Source organism: Polypterus senegalus, chromosome 15, assembly GCF_016835505.1.
Source record: "Polypterus senegalus isolate Bchr_013 chromosome 15, ASM1683550v1, whole genome shotgun sequence".
Taxonomy (NCBI): domain Eukaryota; kingdom Metazoa; phylum Chordata; class Cladistia; order Polypteriformes; family Polypteridae; genus Polypterus; species Polypterus senegalus.
In genome coordinates, this window is record NC_053168.1 from 40,395,073 (window position 1) to 40,416,277 (window position 21,205).

At 40.8% G+C, this 21,205-nt stretch overlaps 1 protein-coding gene across 2 annotated transcripts; it reads right to left on the reverse strand.

The window, feature by feature from the left end:
* Positions 1–51: 51 nt before the first annotated feature.
* LOC120516133 (nuclear receptor subfamily 1 group D member 2-like) lies at positions 52–20,809 on the reverse strand. Of its 2 annotated transcripts, XM_039737593.1 has the most exons (8): positions 20,355–20,808; positions 14,066–14,278; positions 13,778–13,866; positions 12,308–12,452; positions 11,477–12,141; positions 7,196–7,381; positions 4,806–5,016; positions 52–2,902 (listed from the first exon to the last, which is right to left on the reverse strand). In XM_039737593.1, exons 1-8 carry the CDS (start codon positions 20,371–20,373, stop codon positions 2,706–2,708), a joined length of 1,725 nt encoding a protein of 574 aa, XP_039593527.1. In that variant the 5' UTR covers positions 20,374–20,808; the 3' UTR covers positions 52–2,705. The 2 variants fall into 2 exon arrangements, with proteins under 2 accessions (XP_039593527.1, XP_039593528.1); XM_039737594.1 differs by lacking the exon at positions 4,806–5,016 and having other exon boundaries at positions 2,795–2,902; positions 20,355–20,809.
* Positions 20,810–21,205: the final 396 nt, after the last annotated feature.

Sequence of the window (21,205 nt, forward strand, 5' to 3'; positions counted from 1 at the left end):
TATTTAACCAGATCTTAATTAAAAAATAATAATAAACCAAACAGCCAGATGTGACCCACAAAACAGCCTTTATTATTCAGCATTTAGAATTTCTGCACAGTGCGAAACATTAATAGCAGCCAAACATTTTCATTAAAAAGGTTTACAAATGAGTTAACTACTTTTTTGCACAAAATTTTGTGAACACTGATATAACATTAAAAAAGGCTGTCAGAATGAAAAGAATGGCATACATAACATTTTTGCATATATAATATATATATTTTTTTATATATATAAAATCTACCTTTTTCACAGAATAAGGAACAGAAAAGACTCGGAACTGACCAGCAGGGTCAACTGCAGAAAGCGTAAATGAGTGCCGGACCAAGCAGAGACCACCAGGTACGGCCCAATCACGGGGTCATGTCAAGCTGTGCTCTCACTGCAGTGAACAAATCGCCCACATCAGTCTCACTAAGCGGCGGCCATCTTCTCGTAGTTTATGCAGTAAGTTAGGCTGTACTCTCGACGTTGGAGAAGCGCATGGCCGTCATTAAGACACGCTGTACGCGTCGCCCTAATTTCACGCCCGCTCATTCTGTAATACACAACAAGAGCACTTTCACCCACAACCCTGAGATGGGTTAGGCAGGTGTGACGGTGGAATGGCGGACGGATGCAAAGCAGATTTGGCCACAAACTTGAAACACTTCATAAACGGCAGTAAACACGGGTAGCCCTGCATTTCTGGGGTGACGTCCTCTCAGCCTACGCTTATTACCGTATGTAACACCGCATCAGAGTGCTGCCAAGACGATCAGAGCTCCATGCAAATGTAGTCCAACGTGGCAGGACGCGTATAAAGTAATCAAATGCCAACATGCAGAGTCAGAATTTACTGGAACAACTGCCGACTGAGCAGTAATGTCAAGTTCACAGTTAAACAAAAGTGCGCTGACGTTGTGTGTCTGTTAGAAATACAAAGTCTACACCAAGCGATGACTTGGCACCCAAGCTCTCAAAGTGAGCTTCACATGGCGTGCGTCTGTAAAGACCCCGCTGGCAATCGCTCTTAATGAAGGGAACGCCAACAGACAATCGCGCTGCAGTGGCAGGTGGTCCGGTCAAAGTCTTGAGCATGAGAAAGGTACTCTATGAATAAAATGTTTTGTTATTATGATTATTAAATTCGCTTCTGGTATTGCTGCCATGCTCAGTGCAAGTCGGGAAGTTGTTGCCTGCAATGCTGGATCTGGCCTTCAAAAATACAAAACTAGACAGAAGTACCCAAGTGACACACACGTGACAGAAAGGTGCTACTGTTTGAGATTTGTACAAGCAGACCCTAAGAACCGTTCATGTAGTCGAACCCACTGCTGCGACGCACCCTGCAAAGGGGCCTAAAACTATGAACACCGCGGAGATGATTGCTGAAGGGGCTTTCATTACGGCAGAGACATGGGGTCACCTCGAGATAACCTCGTGCAGAACGCCAGCTCCAGTTGACCCAGAGAGTTGAACTTGTAGGCGAGTCCTACAATGGTAAATAAAGGAGACTCTGCTCAGAGCTACAAACGAGTTAATAAAAGCTTTACAATACAATCTCTACACTGAAAGTAAGCAGCAGCGTCTATGGAAAGAAGAATTCCCAACTCTACAGCATGATAAACAAACATTCAAAGAGAAAGCCCAAACGGTTCCACGCTCCGGTCTGCTCACGTGTAAGCAGTTGACATTCACTTCGTTGTTGGTTAGCCCGTGATTTTGTAAATGGCCGCTTCATCGGGGGGTCTTTGGAAACGTCTGCAGATCCGTGATGAGATGACTCCGCCCACAGCTGCCTTGCACAAGCGTGCACGAGTTTTAAAGCTGTTAGTGTTCATTCTGCCACCAGCAGGCCTCACAGCACCAAACGAGGCTTCACAGAGGTCGGCTGTTGATATTCTTCCACATTTGGAAAAAAGTGTTTGTGACGTTCATCGAGTCCTTAATGACTGGAGAGGTTTACGCTTTTAGAAAGGAAGGAAAGTGGGAAACAGAAGGCTACAAATACAAAACGTCTTACATCTTCCTGTGTCGTAGAAAACTGACAGTCATAATGCAATACTTGTGGCTTATGAATGCACACGATCAAAAAAGACAGGAAGTCAATTTACACAATGCCCAGTCATACAGTATAGCCATGCATTAGCAGCAAAAACCACATTCTATAGAGAGACTTGTTGTTTGATATTTTTTTTTTGTAATGTAACCCAAGTTACCTGCCAGGCACCGTCAGAGGTTCACAGAGGCACAGCTGACTTTATGTCGATAATCATCTCGGCCTACGCTTAAACATAGAAACTTGAATAGCATATTATACAGTCTCTTCGTCCCCCACTGTGGGAATCCTATAAATCACTTTCAAATTAGAAAAAATATTGACAAAACAAGGACAAAAACGAGTCTTATATTGCACTCACATTATAGATTTTGTCTTCTTAACAAAAAGGTGCTTCAGAAAATGTGTACGTCAGAGTCGTGTGTCTGTCTGTTTTTTTTGCTACAGGCTAACAGCCATACAGTACAAAGATTCTCATTTTTAGAGGTTTTGCCTCTTTAAAATTCTACATTCACATATCCAAAGGATGTGAAAGAAAAGGTTAAAAAAAAATGCCAAATATACAACCAAGATAATTAACTAAAAGAAGAGTCCACTGAATTACAAAAAACAAAGCTGAGGTCTAGGGGTGAACTTTAAAGGCTAACAGTTCCTCTGAGTGCAAGTTGTTGAGCGAGCGAAGGTCAGGCAACTTCAGAAGAAGTTTGGTAAAAATGGAAGTTTCGTTGGGGTGGTTCTTCATAATTAGGCTCCTCAGCGCTCTGATCAGAGTTTCTTGTAACGCCTCCACGGAGTTCACATTTTCTATTCCTGAGCGATCTGAAATGGTAACACAGAGACAAGAGGATGTATGCCATTCCTGGTGTTGAGTTTAAGTGCAACAAATAAAACACGTACACACTCTCAATAATAGTGACCTTCACACTGAGGGTGGACAAACCTGACCGTGAATCCCAGCTGGCACAGCTACTCTGCCTTTAATCACCAAATTACTCCGATTGCAAATGGTGAGCTTTGTGTCAAATAACTCATTAGTATTTTCTTTCAAAGCCCTGCCTCAAAAAGAGAGGGGGATGTTTGGGAGCCAGCATTACATCGAGCGCATTGCTGCACCCACCACGTGACGAAACGCCTCAGGATCCCAAATTAGGACCCCGTGCAACTGGGACACCTCAGCACCACACTGGTTTGAATGGAGTGAAACAGTGTGATGTTGTTTACAGGGGCTGGAGTGCCAACCCTGCCACCAGCCCCTTAGTTTTCCTCGCAGGCGCACGTAAATATAGGAAAGGCAGGGATGGGGACCCTCAGACCTCGGCGCCTCACACAAGTGCCATCAGGTGCTGCACTCCTTTTAGATGATAACATTTCCAAGTGCCTTTCCCATCTCTCTGATATTCCACTACTTTGTCACACCATTCCTATTGCACTCAATATGGTAGGCCTCGGTCACAGGGCTGTGAGGTGAACAGCAGCAAAACTCACCGGACAGAGGATCTATGAAGCCGTACGGTCACAGGTGTCCCTACAATTAATAATTAGAAAGTGAGTGCAGGGTGCTATTCATGTGACGACCTAACGGCAGGCGATCACAAGCTGTGAGCTGGAAAACAAAACAGTAAATCTGTGCAGGTACCGATCCCAGTACGTCACACGCTGCCACGTCCAGACAAGTGCGGCAACGTATGGCTGACTGTCTGTATGTGATGAAACCTCAAAATATAAAACTAAACGCAACGACGACAAGATAAACACACGTGTCAACATAAGCATTCTCTTGGCACATTCCAAATGCAGAGGTTTACCAAAGATTCAACGTACGCAAGTCACTTATCCTGCTTATGTTACAACTGTAAAAAATATCTGTAAATAATTGTAACATGTCCTGATCGTCTAAGTCACCTTGAATATAAAAAAGAATAATTCATAGCAAGCTCATTTTAAAACAAGATAATCCACCCCTTTATTCATGTAACTATGTATCAGAAATGTCTAAAACCACTCCAGGCCCCTGGTACAATAAGTGCCATGCTGAGAGAGCAATGGAAAACGAGACAACTGCCTGGCACAAAACTAGAAACTGAGGTTTATATTCATACAAAAAACATTTGCATTTGGTCAAAATAACGCATTTTTGTTGTAGCGTCATTAATGTGTCTCGGGGAACAGTTTTAACATTTTAAAGAAAAGTTAAGATTATAGCTACAGCTGCCTACTTTGCTCAAGATGTCCACCTTCATATACAGGAACCCACTTTGTTTTATTGTGGCCTGCCGTCCTGTCGGTGTGACCCTTTAATCTCAGCCTCTGGATGTGCAACTAACAACAGTGCAGATCTAGCAGAATGACAAGCGTGCCAGCTGAGAACCTAACTTTGGTTCATTTTCCCACCCTGGGTGTGTCCTTGACCTTTCTGACCTGGTCGACAACAGCATTATCAGTATGACTACAGTAAGTGGCCACACGTTCACCTGCTTCAACACAACCTCCAGTGTCTAGGCCTGTTTTTGGGGTTCTGGTAGCGTTATAAACTACCACCGTGTTTGTCTCCCATCAATATCACTGACAACACACGCTCTGTATTTTTTTTTTGTTTGTTTTTAGTTTTATTTCACAGTAGTTCAATCTGTAGTCTTCATGATGCAGAATAATGATTGTTGCTTAGAAAGTGAAGCACTGAACTGACGCACTTAAATGTCGCCAAGAGGGTCAATTTACTTACCAGCTGAAACGAGTACGACTGCCGTAAACAGACTCATCTCCTCTTCGCTAAGCTGCAGAGCAATTAACTTCTCACTGAACTCAAACATTGAATTCAGCAAGTCTCCTGCACCCATTGATCGCAGAGTATCCACACTGTACTTTTTTCCACTCAGGAAAGTGACAGTACGTTCCTTAGCATCAAACAAGGATGCAAAGCGAACCATTAAAACCTGTTAAAATTAATTTACAAAAATGTCAGAGTAGAAAAATGTTTGCATATTTTTTAAAAGATTATTCTTTTCATTAACTTAGATTTTCTTATAAAATCATTATTTCAAATCAGATTTTGTTTTCCATTGTGAGGAACATTTCTGGTAAATACTTGGCCTGCACTTTGTGTTTTAATGTACAGACAACAGTTCAGTCTTTGGAACAGTAATCAGAACAGATGTACCATTTTACTGAACTGTGTGTGTGTGTGTGTGTGAACAGAGGACACTGCCTTAATATTCTCAAACCGGCTTAGTCCTACTAAGGGTTTGGAGGGTCAGGGCCTGTCCCAGGAAACCTGCACAGCCACCAGTTAGTTGTGAGGCCCATTCATGCACACATCTATAGTCCCATAGTGCCAATTAAACAAACATGCATTTTTGGGGAATTGAAACAAAAACTGAAAGAACTGAACTGAATAACAGAAGAAAATCCAGAAAGACACTGGGAAGAAGTGCAAACGTGTCATACAGAACAGCAGGAACACAATTTAAATCCAGAATGCCAAAGCAACGACACAAACACTAAAGTCACACAAGTGAGTATGAGCAGCAAGACTTCCCAGGTACTGTACATGCTGACATAATGGTAACACTATCAATGCTCAAAGAGCATATTCATGTCATAAAATAAGTTAAAATAGGAGTTTGTAATCTTTTCTGTCAGGACAGGGTCTGGGTGCCTGCCAAACTTTACTGGAAAAACACAGCTTCAGGAAGCAAATGGAAGACTGGATCATATGTTTATAATGCATCTTCCTGAAGTAACTGTAAGCTGTTGCACTCATATGAGTGAAAATGAAGTAACACTGCAATCTTGATTTCTGAAGACACAGCACTTCTCGTCTGTATTTGTTAATTCATTTTAGAAGTGACAGTCTGAAAGCAAGCTGTGCTGTGTTCAAGAGGATAATAAACTGTAGGTCAGTTCAAGAAAATTCAATGAAAGCACATCTTTATTAATGTGATGCTTATAATTACAAATGTTGGAAATTTACAAGTGAAAAAACACTGCGTCTTTTACTTCCATGCCATGCCATTTTCTTAGCCTGCTTAATCCTGAGCAGGGTCACATGGGCCGGAACCTACCGCAGCATTTGTAGGGTGCAAGGCAGGGATATTTTCCTGCAGAGGGCGCCAGTCCATGGCAGGGGAACCCACACACCCCACTGGGGCCAAGTTAGCGTCTCCAATCCGCCCAATCTGCACGTCCTTCTAATGGGTCTCTTTTAATTACGGTATTAGCTGCCAATTCATTTCCTTAAAAGTTTTCATTTGTATTCAGTCCTTACCTGAACATTATATCTTTATTTTAGCGGCAGTAATGTTAATGTGTTTGGTGAAGACATTACTATAGCCTGCTATGGAAGTTACAACTGTCGTCAAAAATGTTTTTTGAGGATTCAAACTAATTTATATAATTCACAATGCTGACTCAAAGACACACCTTCTGGTACATCAGTTGAACATTAGAACACTCTAGACGAGAACAGGCCATTCAGCCCAGCAAATCTCGCCAGTCCTATCCACTTATTTCTTCCAAAAAATATCTTGAAAAGTCCCTAATGTCTTACTGTCTACCACACTACTTGGTATCTTATTCCAAGTGTCTATCGTTCTTTGTGTAAAGAAAAACTTCCCAATGTTTGTGCGAAATTTAATCTTAACAAGTTTCCAACTGTGTCCCCGTGTTTTGATGAACTCATTTTAAAATACAAGTCTCGATCCACTGTACTAATTCCCTTCATAATTTTAAACACTTCAATCATGTCACCTCTTGATCTTCTTTTGCTTAAACTGTAAAGGCTCAGCTCTTTTAATCTTTCCTTATAATTCAACCCCTGTAGCCCTGGAATCAGCCTAGTCGCTCTTCTCTGGACCTTTTCTAGCGCTACTATGTCCTTTTTGTAGCCTGGAGACCAAAACTGCACACGGTACTCAAGATGAAGCCTCACCAGTGCATTATAAAGGTTGAGCATAACATGGAATGTGGAACTATAAATAAACTAAAACTATAAACTAAAAAAAATAAACTAAATAAACAGTCATGTATATGAAAAAAACACATCTGAGCTTTAGTCCCAACTAAAATCTATAAATCCCAAGCAAATTAAAATGAACTAAATGGATCTCTGCGTACCTCAAAAGTGCCAGCTTTCAAAAGGCTGACTTGGTCATGCTGGGAGAGATCTCTGAAGCCAGGAATGCGTTTCGCAAACTCCACAACCTCTCTTACTGCTGGAGTAAAACTCATCGAGAATTCCTCCCAAATGCCATGTCCAGATTTACAGGGGTCAACATACGGAGTCAAGCTCATTGGACACACCTGGATGGAAAAAAAAAAGAATCGCACCATGATCAGTTCTGGACAACGTCACAAGCATCTGCACAAACGTTTTAGGTGGCTGTTGGGCAATGGCATCTTTATTAGGGTGGAGCCGTTTAACAAGAGCCATCAAATATTCATGGAACTCCTGAAAATTTAGTTAGCTTTAAATGTTATAAGTTACTGTGGTGGGCTAGCGCCCTGCCCAGGGTTTGTTTCCTGCATTGCACCCTGTTTTGGCTGGGATTGGCTCCAGCAGACCCCCGTGACCCTGTAGTTAAGATATAGCGGGTCGGATAATGGATGGATGGATGTTATGAGTTATGATCACTTTTTATCATGAAGTAGTGAACAATTCTTTTAGAATAAAACTAATTCCTCTAGAGAGATTTTCATTTCTTCCCATAACGTTTTTCTATTTGCTTTTTTACAAGCAAGGGTGTACGTTCCCACACCTTGGACCTGCCTAAATAGCTGCTTTAATGGCTCATTTATAACTTGAATACAAAAACCTACATGCAGATTGTTTTTGTACCAATACAACATATGACACTGTATTTTTAATAAAGATAATAAACTGTGTATATAAAGTGAGACAGTGCACCCTCACCAGGAACAGGAAGTGGGTACATATTTTGCATGAGCACATTGGAAAAGGGAACAAAATTCAAAAAGCCTTGTGGAGAAGAGCAAAAGTGAGAATTCCGGGAGATCTCGGCGATAACAATGACAAAACTGAATGGCTTCTGCATATTTTAAGCAGTATCTTCCCTGGCTGTTAATCCGTCATCTGTGTTTAGAAAGGAAATGTTAACATGAGTATAGAATTTAAATGGTGAACACTTGTTAAAATAACAAAAATATTCTGAAAACCACTGTAAAACTTTCAAATTATAGATTTGTTTTTTCCTTAAATTTGTTGAGGAATGAGAAAATGCTTTACCTCTTTAATAACACTGCTAATGCACTGGACTTTGGGACGGCACAAAGAGAACTTATTTAGCCATAAAACCAATTACAGTTTTCAGCTGCATTTTACTTGGGGATTGGGTCATGCAGTTTAGGAAAACCGCAGTTATTTATAACAAAGCTGTGTGCACCAGTGACGCTATTATTATGCATGTGTATTTATTTTTACTCTGTCTGCATCTGTTATTTCTATTAGTATTACTGTACTACACTACACTCACTCTCAGGCTGCAGATGGCCACTGTTGTTGAAAAAGCTAAATAGGAAATGCTGTATAAACCCGCCTAGCAAGAGCATGGGCTTCGTTCCTTTTTCGCCCGGAGTAGTTAGCTGCTACAATTTAGCCAGTTTGAACTGTTTCCATTGGGCACCACGTGGCGGTATGTAGCTAAGCTGGCCCACGTGATTTAAACATGCTAGGGGAGGGGCAGGCCGATTGCCTGGCCGCCGTCGATTGGGGGCCACCCGGACGCCGGGACCCTAGGTGGTTGCCTACTTCGCCTATGCCTAAGGCCGGGCCTGGCTGGAGTCACTGCCCTCCTACATACTAACTTGAGTTCCATATTTATTGGGGGCCTGGTTAATGTGTGGCCAAAGCATATTTACAAGCACAGATGAACTAGCTCAGACAAGGGCAAAGGGTTAATTAGGGTTGTATCTGGGGTGGCATGTACTGTTATTGTTATTATATGTATTTACTTGTACAGTAATTGACATTTTTGCATAAGATGTTGTATATGCTGCTCATTTCAAATCAAAAGACGTCTAGCATTATGTAATGCTAATACTGTGAATGGGTAGTGATTACTACTGTGAGTTATCATGTCCACTGACTCACAATCTGGCACACAAACACACACATAAACAGGCATCACTCCGAAAGGGGAAAAATAACGTTCAGAGAGGCCTAAAACTTGAATGTCTAAAATGTTCAGGTAGTGTGACAGAATCCTGGTCAAAAACCCAAGCATCCTGAGGACAACAGCAGGCGGTCAACATACCAATGTTAACAGCAACCACAACAGTGAAAGGAGCATATTATCTTTAGGTGCATTTTGAATTGTTATGGCTTGTGATGAGGAAGACATGTCTCAATCATCATAGAAAACATTTAACTTCAGTGGCAGATCTGTGCCATGTAAGTGGCGAGGCTCAGATATGCCCTTCTGAAACGAGCGTCTCCATTCAGGAGTACACAGTATGTTCAGCTTGTAAAAGAATGAATACAACAGTTTGGAGACTTAAAAAAATAAAAGAGAAGTGGGTTCAACATGTCGTGTGTTTTGCAGATAACCTGCGACTGACCATTCAATTGTGTGAGTATCAACAGGAGTAAAAGGAATATGGCACTTACTTTTTTTTTTTTTGAAAATTGTTTGGTAAAAAAAATACTGTAGTAACATATGGATGCAAAGTATGTAGTAAAGAAATACATGATGCCATCAGGCATTAAAAATGAAAAATGGCTATGAAAAAAATCAATAATTTTTCCAGACGTGTCTTAAATTCTTGAACCAAATTTTCCCCCTCAAGGTCCCTTTGCTCCGACAGCATAATATAAAGAAGTACAAGAGATAAACTGTTGTTGTGCCTGCTTATGGTAAAGACATCCCTGATGGAGGATCGCTGGAATCATGGGAAAGTGGGGTCCTTTTATCGGATTGGCGGGCCCAGCACTGTTTCAGCTGTGGAATGGCCAAATGGGGAGGCAGCTTGATGGATGAGGTCTCCAGCACTTTAAACAAAACCAAATCATATTATGTGATGTTATCCATTGTTAAATTCTGCTACGTACTTGTAAAATTTTTATTTTTATACTGTATTGAGGATTTGTTCTGTTCTGTTTATTGTATTGACACTCTTCTTTTTGACACCCACTGCGCCCCCCCATCCAACCTGGAAAGGGGTCTCTCTTTGAACTGCCTTTCCCAAAGTTTTTTCAATTCTTCCCTACAAGGGTTTTTTTGTGAGTTTTTCCTTGTCTTCTTAGAGAGTCAAGGCTGGGGGGCTGTCAAGAGGCAGGGCCTGTTAAAGCCCATTGCGACACTTCTTGTGTGATTTTGGGCTATACATAAATAAATTGTATTGTACGTACCTCAAACAAAGCTCATTTGCAGTATGGAGCCTAAAAATGCCCCGGTGCAATTTAAAAACAAAACACAAACAATTGAGCACGTCCTTTACGTACCACCCACATGAATAAACAGCCAGCTGAGCACTTAAATGGACAGACAGAAGGTGCTCTTGTGTCTGTTAATGGCAGTAGCTCATAATGTTCCCTGAAATTTATAAATGTTAGCATAGCGATGGGCTCTGGCAAACGCTAAACAATAATTCCCCATCATTTTAATTTTGCTTAAGGCACAGAGCTCTGGGGACCAACAGTTTCTTTTCCTGCAGGAGATGTTTAAATCTAAAATTGTTTTCCTTTAATTAAAAAAAATGGTGTCCTGGAGAAAAACCTTCTTACTTTTTTTTTACTGACAACATCTAAAATTCAAAGTCTAAAAAGTTGGGGTAGCATGTTTCAATAGTTAGCGCTGCAGCCTCAGAGCTCTAGGTCCCGAGTGTGAGTCATGGCCCAGGCACTGCCCGTACGGAGTTTTCACATTGGGGTTTTACTCACATGCCGAAGACATACCAGACAGCTGAACCAGTGATTCTAATTGGACTAATAAGTGAGTCTGGGTGTGGGTTTGTGGGTAAATGTGATCAGCCTACGGTCAGTTCTGCCAGGAAAGGTTACACTTGTCATGACCCTGAGCTACAAAAGCTGGTTATGAAATGGATGGGTGGAATGAGGAGCACAAGGCCCTTTTGGGGAGAGTGAAAATAAAATGTGCAAGGACCTCAGAACTTTGAAAGATGCCTGTTTAAGAAAAAGTACTCAACAAGAAATGAATAAAGTGTAATTCATGATGCCTGCATCTGCTCAGCACCAGTTTTTCCTGTGCATAGGTAAGATGAGATATAAGCTGGGTATTTACCCTGATGGAAATGTGTTTAAAAAAAGAAACATTACAAATACTGCAATGTAATAATATACATGAAGCTTAATAATTAAATTTTCCTCCAAACAGTAAACAATTCTATTCATACATGTATATTAAAAAAAAATAAACTCACCAAATGCATTCTGTTTCCTCCTCTCCACCCTGGGCCACTGAAGTTTCTATTATTTGACACCTCGGCATCTGCACAGTTTAAGCCTTTGTGTGAAAACCCATTTGAATAGTTTGGGCAGTGGCCATTCGACAGCCTGTTGTTGTTGTAATTGGGGCAGAAAGCTGAAGTATCACTTGGCATGTACAATGTTTGCTGGACTGAATACTGGCAGCCACTGTAGCTGTTCCTATTGTGTGGAGATCTCATTTCCCCTTCTGTGCTCTTACCAAGATCCTGGTTTGCATGCTGCGATTGAAGGTCTTCATCTGTATTGCTCAGCTGTTCCTGGTTATACATAAAAGTCTCTTTATGAGCTCTTGTGACGGTGCCTATAACTTCATCCTCGCTATTATCAGACCCAAATGGGCTTTCAGTTGTCTCCATCTTCTCCAGACTGGAATCCAAAGTCTCTGTCTCTACCTGATACTCCTGTGGGGGTGCAGGTGAAGAAGAGCTGGACGCTGAGGAGGATGAAGATCTAAAATCTGCTGAACCTTCAGGAGATGATTCTCCTGGTAGAGTCTGTCTATTTAGCTGATTATTATTCATCATATTGTTCATGGCACTCTGCATTTCTAGTAACATTCTTTGTTTTTCTCGTTTTGGGATGCGTCCAAAGCGAACAGCTGAAAAAAGAAAAGGTTTACGAACATATTTAGATGAAGAATTTATCCTTAGTCTTACTTTCAAATAACAAAACTTTACGTTTAGGTTTTTAGTATACCAAACCCCGCCACATTTACAAAGCCAATGAAAAGAAACAGTACATTATAAAGCGCTGCAGACACTTACCATCTCTAGACATTCCAACCAATAAACATTTTTTGAAACGACACTGCTGACAGCGGTTTCTGTTTATCCTCATTATAGGACAGTTTTCATTTTTAAGGCACTTTTTGTACTGAATGTTTTGTTGAATGCTTCTTCTAAAAAAACCCTGCAAGATGAACAAGACAAAAAACACTATCTGGTTTAGTGGGTACATTAAGTTGGTCGGCACTGTAAAATAACACCACATATAACGTTACGCCCAAAATGCTGTTATACTATTTCCCCACATAATGAAATGCTGCATTCTTCTTAATAACCCTTAAGAGCCCTTAACCTAAAAATTGCTCCGGGGCTGCTGCACAATGGCTGGCCCTGTGTCCTGACCGCCAAAGTTCATGCAAAAAGATTATTAACCCTTGGAAATTAAGAAGATATATCTAATCAAAACAAAATATTGTATATATAAAGCACATCAATTCTTTTTGTACTGCAAAGAAAATTTCTAAGGAAGGTTTGTTATCTATTAACGTTTCTAGACAAACCTCACTGATCTAGACATCTTATTATTCAAAAAAAGTACAAATGGTGTGCCTTTGATTTAGAGCAGAAAGAAACTGTCGACTGTAGTACAGTGCTACTGCTCTGTCGTCCACGTCCGAGAGCTCGGTCTTATCAGAAAGTCAAAGGCAGATGCAGGCTACCACACAAATATTTACTTTGCACTTCACATCATTGCAAAAATATGTGTTTATTATTAACTTTGAGAGTATGTAACTCATTGGTACTGAATTTTCACAGCTCCTTTTGTAGCTAGCGCTATCATAAGTCACCTTACACATCAATTATCAGCATTACAAGACACCAGTGCAATATATATAACTACAGTATGTTACATACACTGTAATATATTCAGCATTGAAGGAAAATATGGCAAATATAAACAAATACACAAACTTCAGAAAGAATACAACACAAAAATAAAAACTATTGTCCAAAAATGCAAAGTTTGATTTGAAGTTAATATTGTACAAGTGACTATCTACCACTTTCAGTGTTTTTATTTGAATGATGTTCTTCAGTGCTTTCAAAAACATGTCATGTCATTTTCTAACCCGCTTAGTCCTGAACAGGGCCTATCCTAACTAGCACAGGGCACAAGGCAGAAACAAATCCTGGACAGGGCGCCAGTCCAACGCAGGTTGAGCTCACACACACACACATACATAAGGGCCAGTTTAACGTTGCCAACTCACCTAATCTGCAAGTCTTTGGACCGTAGGAAACTGAAGCACCAGGAAGAAACCCACAAAGATATGGGGAGAACATGCAAACTCCACACAGGGAGGACCTGAGAGGCAATCCCTAGTCTCCCTACTGTGAAGCAGTAGCATTGTCACTGTGCCACTGTGCAGCAGACCTTGCAAAAACATACCTCACATAAAAGCAAAGTGACAATGACATTACGGCCAAAAATGACTGCAATTAACTCACCTTACAGCCTTCACAGGCATGGACACCGTAGTGAAATCCAGATGCCACATCTCCACATACTTTACATAGAAGCACCATTCCATTAATTTCTAGAAAAATAAAATAGAATTTAAGTATATATACTACTTAACATGTTTTATAATTTGTCACTGTTATTATTGAATCCTGAAGAAAAAATGTGATAACTGGGTAGTTTTATCCTCAAATCGCCAGTCTTATAATTTGAAAACAGGCACCATCTGTTTACTTTACCCACAGACGGACTCAAACAGTGCCAGTGCCACTTACTGGTAATGCCACACTTGCCGGCTGTGGAGTGGCCAATCTTGGCTGTGGAATGGGAGCGGCCATGGCTGTGATTTCCTCGGTTTTCTCCCGCTGCGCTCACTCTTCTGCTGGGAGACGGGGGCAGGGAGTGGTAACTGCTGTTAGAGCTGTCACTGTGGCAGGACTCGGGGCTCGACGCAGAGCTTGAAGAGCTGATATAAGCTATTACGCCACCTAAAATAAAGGACATGGTCACAGTTAGTTTCTTTAAATGAACAGCCATCAGTAAGGATTTCCTAAGAATGATTGAACTGCTGCATTATAGAAGTTATTATGCATTTTCATCCATCCATCCATTTTCCAACCCGCTGAATCTGAACACAGGGTCACGGGGGTCTGCTGGAGCCAATCCCAGCCAACACAGGGCACAAGGCAGGAACCAATCCTGGGCAGGGTGCCAACCCACCGCAGGACACACACAAACACACCCGGGCCAATTTAGGATCGCCAATCCACCTAACCGGCATGTCTTTGGACTGTGGGAGGAAACACACGCAGACACGGGGAGAACATGCAGACTCCACGCAGGGAGGACCCGGGAAGTGAACCCAAGTCTCCTAACTGCGAGGCAGCAGCGCTACCTACTGCACCACCCATTATGCAATTTAATAACCATTTTAACCTAATAGTAAACTTTGTTTGATGTGCTTCAGTTTGCTCTATATTCACAAACAACACTCAAACAAGTTAAAAGCAGCAATTGTTTAATTACCAAAAAACAACCGCATACTTTAAAATTAAATGTTCTGAGAAAAGTATTACATATTTCTTTTTTTAAACCATAAAAAAACGTTAATTTAAAACAATTATTACATAATTATTGTTGACAATGGTAGAGCTTGTAGCAACTGTTGGATAATCAAATATTAATTCAGGTAGAATATAACTTAGTTTTTCACTTGTAAAAACATTTGTGTGTTTGAAGTATTTTAGAATATGACTCTATACCTGAAAGGAAACTGAAAAAAAAAAAACAGTGGAGAAAAATGGCAGGAAGTTTTTCCAAAGTATTACAAACACTCTACAGAAGGATAATGTACAAGTAAGTCATCTCTTCGGTGTTGATGGGAGTCACTTGCCTGTTGTGGTTCACAAAGGGACAGCCCTTAGGCTTTATTTTTTAACCCTTCTTTTTATGGTGAACACCATCCTAAAGTGCTTTAAATACAATAACGTTTTTTTTGAGGTGAACTGGCATGATCATGGTCACACTGAGTCAGCCGGAGGTTTAAAGTCTGCAATCTTGTGTTTTCCAGTACTGGGCTGCTAAAGTTATATTAAAAAAAAAAAAAAGAAAAACAGTAACACATTAATAGATCTTTAAAAAGCACCACTAACTTCTAAGCCTTATTTACAACAATCAACAAGCAAAAATGGAATCCTCATCTGGAAAAGCCGTTTGAGACAACAACATATTTTCTGTAAGAATTTCGAAAGGAGCAATATTTTCATTTGCTTTGAGAAACGGTCATTGCTATCTTTATTACTAATTGTATTTCCAATGCTTTAATTATATTTTCCACTGTAATATTTTCTTGGAGTTCTCAGGATAATAATATTCCTGCAGTGGTGTAAGTAGTATAAGAATCTGTAGAAACTAATGACAACAGTGTAGTGAGGGACACAGAGCAGACTGCGTGTCTGGCCTCCAATATGGTAAAATAATATTCTCAAAATGTAATTCATATGTCTAGTGCAGTTAAATAAGAAACCTCACGAACATTCAACACAAATAAAAAATGAACATTACATATGTGCCAACTGTCCCAAGGTGACACTTCAAAGAGTGATCATCACTAGCTAACCCCCCGTCACTAATACGATCCGCCTCATCTTGCATTTCTCATTATACCTTTTGGTCTCACCCGAGCCTCCCTGCTCATTTTGCCCACCTTAGGACCCTCCAGTACCTTTTGGCAAAACACCCGTGTTCATAAATACAAGCTAAGCTTCACATTAAATGTCTAGGCCAGTGATGCCAGCCTGCACATTCTTCACATTTTAATTGCTACCAAAGATAACCCATAGGGGATTAATCCTCAGCTGTTTGACCCTGATGAATGCCTCTCTATGACAGTTTCTATTACCTGTATTCATCATACAGGCCTTACTCTGCTAACAGCTGCTCCTTCATCTATCTATCTATCTATCTATCTATCTATCAGTCAGGTGTGTTCCAACAGCCTGGTCCAAAAGCTAATCAATCCACGGTTTTCTATCCTATCTGTTCTTAAACATAACAGAATAATCAGGAACCTATCAAGAAAAGGAGGATATGAAGTGTGTGATTTTGATAACTGCAAAGCTCTCGAAAAGATCATAATTGCAAAGATTTTAAAATATAGTTAATTCAGAAGAGCAATTACTGGTGCAAACAGCAACACACCTTGCAAGTAATGCTATTCTCACCTTCATCTGCCTATTATAAAATGTCATGATAGAAACCACACATTAGAAGAATCTTAACAAGTTGAGTACAAAGCAATCACACTCCTGGGGGCTAAATACAAAACAAAACTGTGGGCACTTTTGTAACACACTACTTCATTTTTAATAGTGTGGGTCTCGTGTATCTGCATGAGTGCTTTAGGAACATCACTCCATCAGGTCTTTTATATTTTTTATTAAGAACTGGCCTCCAGCAAATATACAACTACTCAGTGGCAGCCCTTGGGTCAGAAACAGGCTGCTGATCAACTTGTGCCGAGCAACAGACAGGCTACAGTTAGTCAACTAACAACTGAGTTCTGTCAAAACTACAATACCAGAATGCAAAACCCCTCATGGACCGAGAGTTTCGTTTTATTTCAATTCCAAGAGTTTCATTTCTGCCAATGAATAACAAGATGGTAAGAATTTAATGGGCTAAGGAGCACAATCACTGGTCTGATGAATCTCAATATCTCCTAAATCATGGCAGGGTCAGCATGCAATGAAAAATCACTTTTAATGTATAATGTTAGCAAGCAGTGTTATCATGATGTGAGGTTTGAGAGTGGTTTGTGCCCTTGAAGTTCAATGTCTGAGGGGACAGTGGCTTAAAGTGGAAAAGCTGAAGTACCTTGGGCTCTTTATCACGTGTGAAATGGAGACAGGATTGTCACGTTGACCAGTTAGCTGGTGCCTCCGCTGCAGATGATGTTCTGGGCAGTCTCTCCAGATCAGCCAGCTTCCTCATGCTGAAGAATGGTGTGGCAGTTACTGGTGTCAGATATGATGCTGCATTTTTGGTAGGTGGATATTTGAGGAGCTAATGACCTCAGCATTCCAGAAGAAAATTAGCCTACAGCTATGGATAGTCTGGATCAAGAGCAGCCACTTGGGGTGATTTGGATATCAGGTGAAATTGTCATTTGGGTTACTTCCATGGAAGATGTACTGTGTGTAGTCAAGGGCAAGACCAAAGAAATGTCCAAATGCATGCTAAAGGAATTCTACTTCTAAATAAGCTGGAGGCCATCACTGAGGAAAGGAAGTCCTGGTCTGACCCTCTTCAACTTTCATTAAGACAAAGTAGTACTAAAGATGAGTCAAGTTAGTTCTAACTTGAACTACAGCACAATACTAATTTTGGAGAAGAACATATTTAAATAATACTGTCTGATTTAACAGAATACTAATATTAATTGTAGTTCCTATATATACTGTAATTGGGTATTACAATTAACTGAGAGATGCACTTCATTCTGTTGCTGAACCGGCCGTGTTTATGAAAATTTAAAATAAATACCACAAATCTACTGGATGTCATTTAGCTCATACCAAAGTCGTGCTACTGAGGCCACAGCACTTGCACCCTAAAAATAAAATGCAGGATTAATTACAAACCCCCAAATGTCCAATTCCAGAAGCCTCTTACTCCTACTCTGACTTCTTTACTGCAGTTGGGGTTCACAGCCTGTCACAACACAAGGCAGGGACCAAACCCGCTCATGACACCAGTCTGTTCTGACACCAGCAGGCCAATTCACTTTGGGCAGTTTGAGATTTGAATCCAGTCTCCTGGAGTGGTGTGGCTGGCAGCAGTGTTAATTAACCACAGTGCCATTGTGCAACTCTCTTGGTAAGATCTCTCCATCCATTTTTAAAGCTGCCCTATCCAGACACTAATACTGCATTTAACAAAATCACTTTATTAAGTTCTAGTTAGGCATGTGCTGAAAAATGAAAGATCTAAATTCCTCTCTGAACAGTCTGGCAAGTTCTTTCATTCTTTGCTGCTTTAAGTGACCTAATTTGAATATTATCCAGTATGAAAAGTTGGATAATACTGTTACATAACTGAGTTTGACCCACGTGGAGATGGATTCAGAAACAGTTCAACTAGAAACTCATCAGACAGAGATATTAGCGACTCAGTTAGCCCTTAAAGAAGCCTTTGCTAATATACTTTTTTGGATATCACACAACTGATTTCCATTTTAGTAAAACAGAAAACACAAGACATGTCACCTGTTTTAAAAACTAATTCAAGAAATCAAACAATTGCCAAAATACCCAAAATAAGCTTTTATTAAAATCATAAATAACCTGGTCATTTACTGTATTTGGTACTGTATCTGAGCCAGAATTGTAGCATTATCACCTTCTAGAACACAGCATCAATATACACTAGACAGACCCATCGAACACACTTCTAGCTCCTTTCCATACCATCTAGCAATACGTGCATAAAGGACACAGCACACATTCACAAAAATAACACGACAAATTACCCATCTGGCACAGTGCTGTGAGATAATATACTCTATATATTTCTAAATAGGTGAGGTCCATTACAATCGCTTAAATCAAAGTTCTGCCAGTGGTCACTGCTTTGCACAGTGTACATTATACCCTGATCATCTTGATCTTGTATTACTTACTGCAACAGGTTCAACCCCTTGGCTGTCCAGGATGAATTCTGTGCTTCTCCCCCATTTTTCAGACTTGCTCCTGGTAGGTTATTTACAGGGAGTGCATTTGTTACTGCTGTTTTATTATTATTCATTTATGTATTTATATCTCTTCCACTTATTACTATCTGTTCATTACATATCATTTCTCCATACAGTTTAATATAGTTCTTCACTTGACTTGTACTTGTCATATGTTTATGTTGCATCGTGGTCTTGGGGAACATTATTTCGTACCAGTGTATGCTGCAACAGTGTCTATGAATGGCATTATAATAAAGCCATTTGGCTTGGCACTCTTAAAATCTTCTTAACAAACTGTCGCAGGGAGACAACCTTGGTTGGGTTGCCAGTCTATCGCAGGGCACAACCACACACTCACTAATCCGGTTCAATTCACCAGTCCCATGATAAAATAGTAATGACAGATTTTTCTAAAATATGCCACTATGAAGCCTATATGTAGCTCGTTCTATGTTTTCAATTTAGCACGTCCCCAGGATATCTTTATTAAATTTCGTGATTGTACCTATCCGTTCACCTTACTACAGAAGCCTAGAAAAACAATATATCAGTTGCACTCCTCATGCAGGCAGAAAAAGCAAACCGCGATTAATGTAATACTTTAATAGTTAATAATATAAATCTGTAAGAAATGAAGGAGTGCTACCGCAGGCGGTGGAACTGTTTTCTCTAAATAAAGCCACATATGGTTCTCCGCAATAGCACGGTTTCACTTGTGTTCTCGAAAGCCCAATTTCACGTTCCCGTATACCACTGACTGAATTTTCAGCACAGGAGGCTCCGACTGACTCGAGGTTGCCTTCGCCGTCCCCACGTGACCCACCCTCTAGCTCCGCCCATTTCCATCCCCGTCAAGCCCCCGCCTCATGAAAAACTGGGTCATTGCAAGCAGGCTGCGCCTCCGCCTCACGTGTCTCCGCCAGTGGTCACCCTCACGAGTCCACGGCGTAGAATTATGCAATGCCTACGTCATCAAGGCTCTCAGTCAATCAGAAGGGACGCAGGGCGAGCGTAAACACAGCTGCACATGGCTAGGGAAGCCGGTCCATGTGAGTACAGGAACTGCACCGCTGCTGTTGCCCGCCGAGCTGACAATTACAAGCGCGAATCCTCGTAACCCATTTATTTGACAGTCGCATTTGACAAGACTTATTTCAATTTTATTTATATCCTGAAAAGCAGCACATTTTATGCATTTAACCCAAACGTATGTTTTTGAGAAACTGACTGTCAACCTTTAAACATCACTTTAAAGGGTCTCAAAGCTTATTTCCGCGTTAAGGGCTGCGCTTTCCAAGCATATGTAAATAAAATTCCCCTCGAATACTCACTGACTTTAGCGGAATCCATTTTTCGTGGAATTGTCTCAAAGGACAGGAGCTCTGTTCCTGCGATCTCGACGATAAGCGACAATCCTATGCAGTGCAGCAGGACGACTCGGTCGCGCTTGTTTTCACTGCAAAGAAACGACAGCCGCGTTTTCCATTGTTTCTTCCCGGAAGATACAGTTCTCGATTTTTGTGTCCTGTCAAAGTCTGCTCCTGGTAGAAATATTCACCACAACAGCCAGATGAATCCTATTGCTGGCATTCACAAACCTGGGTAGCGACGGAGCGCTTTCTCTTTCTAATAAAAAATGCTTGAAAATATTCCAGTCTTCCCTATCTGTCGCAATTTTGTTTTAAAATATGAAATGCAATATAAAATGTAAAAAAGGAAAAAAAAACAAGCGGGCGGGAACCGAGTACAACCTCTTCCCGCAGCCTGTACAGTACAAAATGTACTCATACACTCAAACCATGTGACCTAAATCTGTCTTCTGCGCGAAGCTCCGCCCCCCGCGCGCTCCGCGGCTGCTTTAACCCAGTGACACAGTTTTAAAGGGCAAAGGTCACGTGGAAGAGGGGCAGGCGAACCTGCTGCAGAAATTTTATCTTTCACTGTGACCACAAATGGACACGAAGTGCTTGTAAAGAAGACGCTTTGGATATACCATCACCGGGGCAGTTTTTGAACGTCTTTATATGATTTGGCACCTTTCGGTGATTTTTTTAGAAGGAAGAGTGTGTTGCAAGTAATGCAAACTGTAAGACGTTTTGCAAGATCAGAGAACTGTTATCATGTTCCTCTTTCTTAAGCTGTTATGGGTGTTATGGAGAAAATTATCTGACTTTCAAACAGC

Bases quoted from the DNA above. Each gene is read 5' to 3' on its own strand.
- LOC120516133 (XM_039737593.1), bottom strand. The intron at 12,142-12,307 runs GTAAGTGTCTGC...TTCTTTTTTCAG, and splicing joins GGTTGGAATGTCTAGAGATG to CTGTTCGCTTTGGACGCATC. The intron at 7,382-11,476 runs GTGAGTTTATTT...TTTTCCATCCAG, and splicing joins GAGGAAACAGAATGCATTTG to GTGTGTCCAATGAGCTTGAC.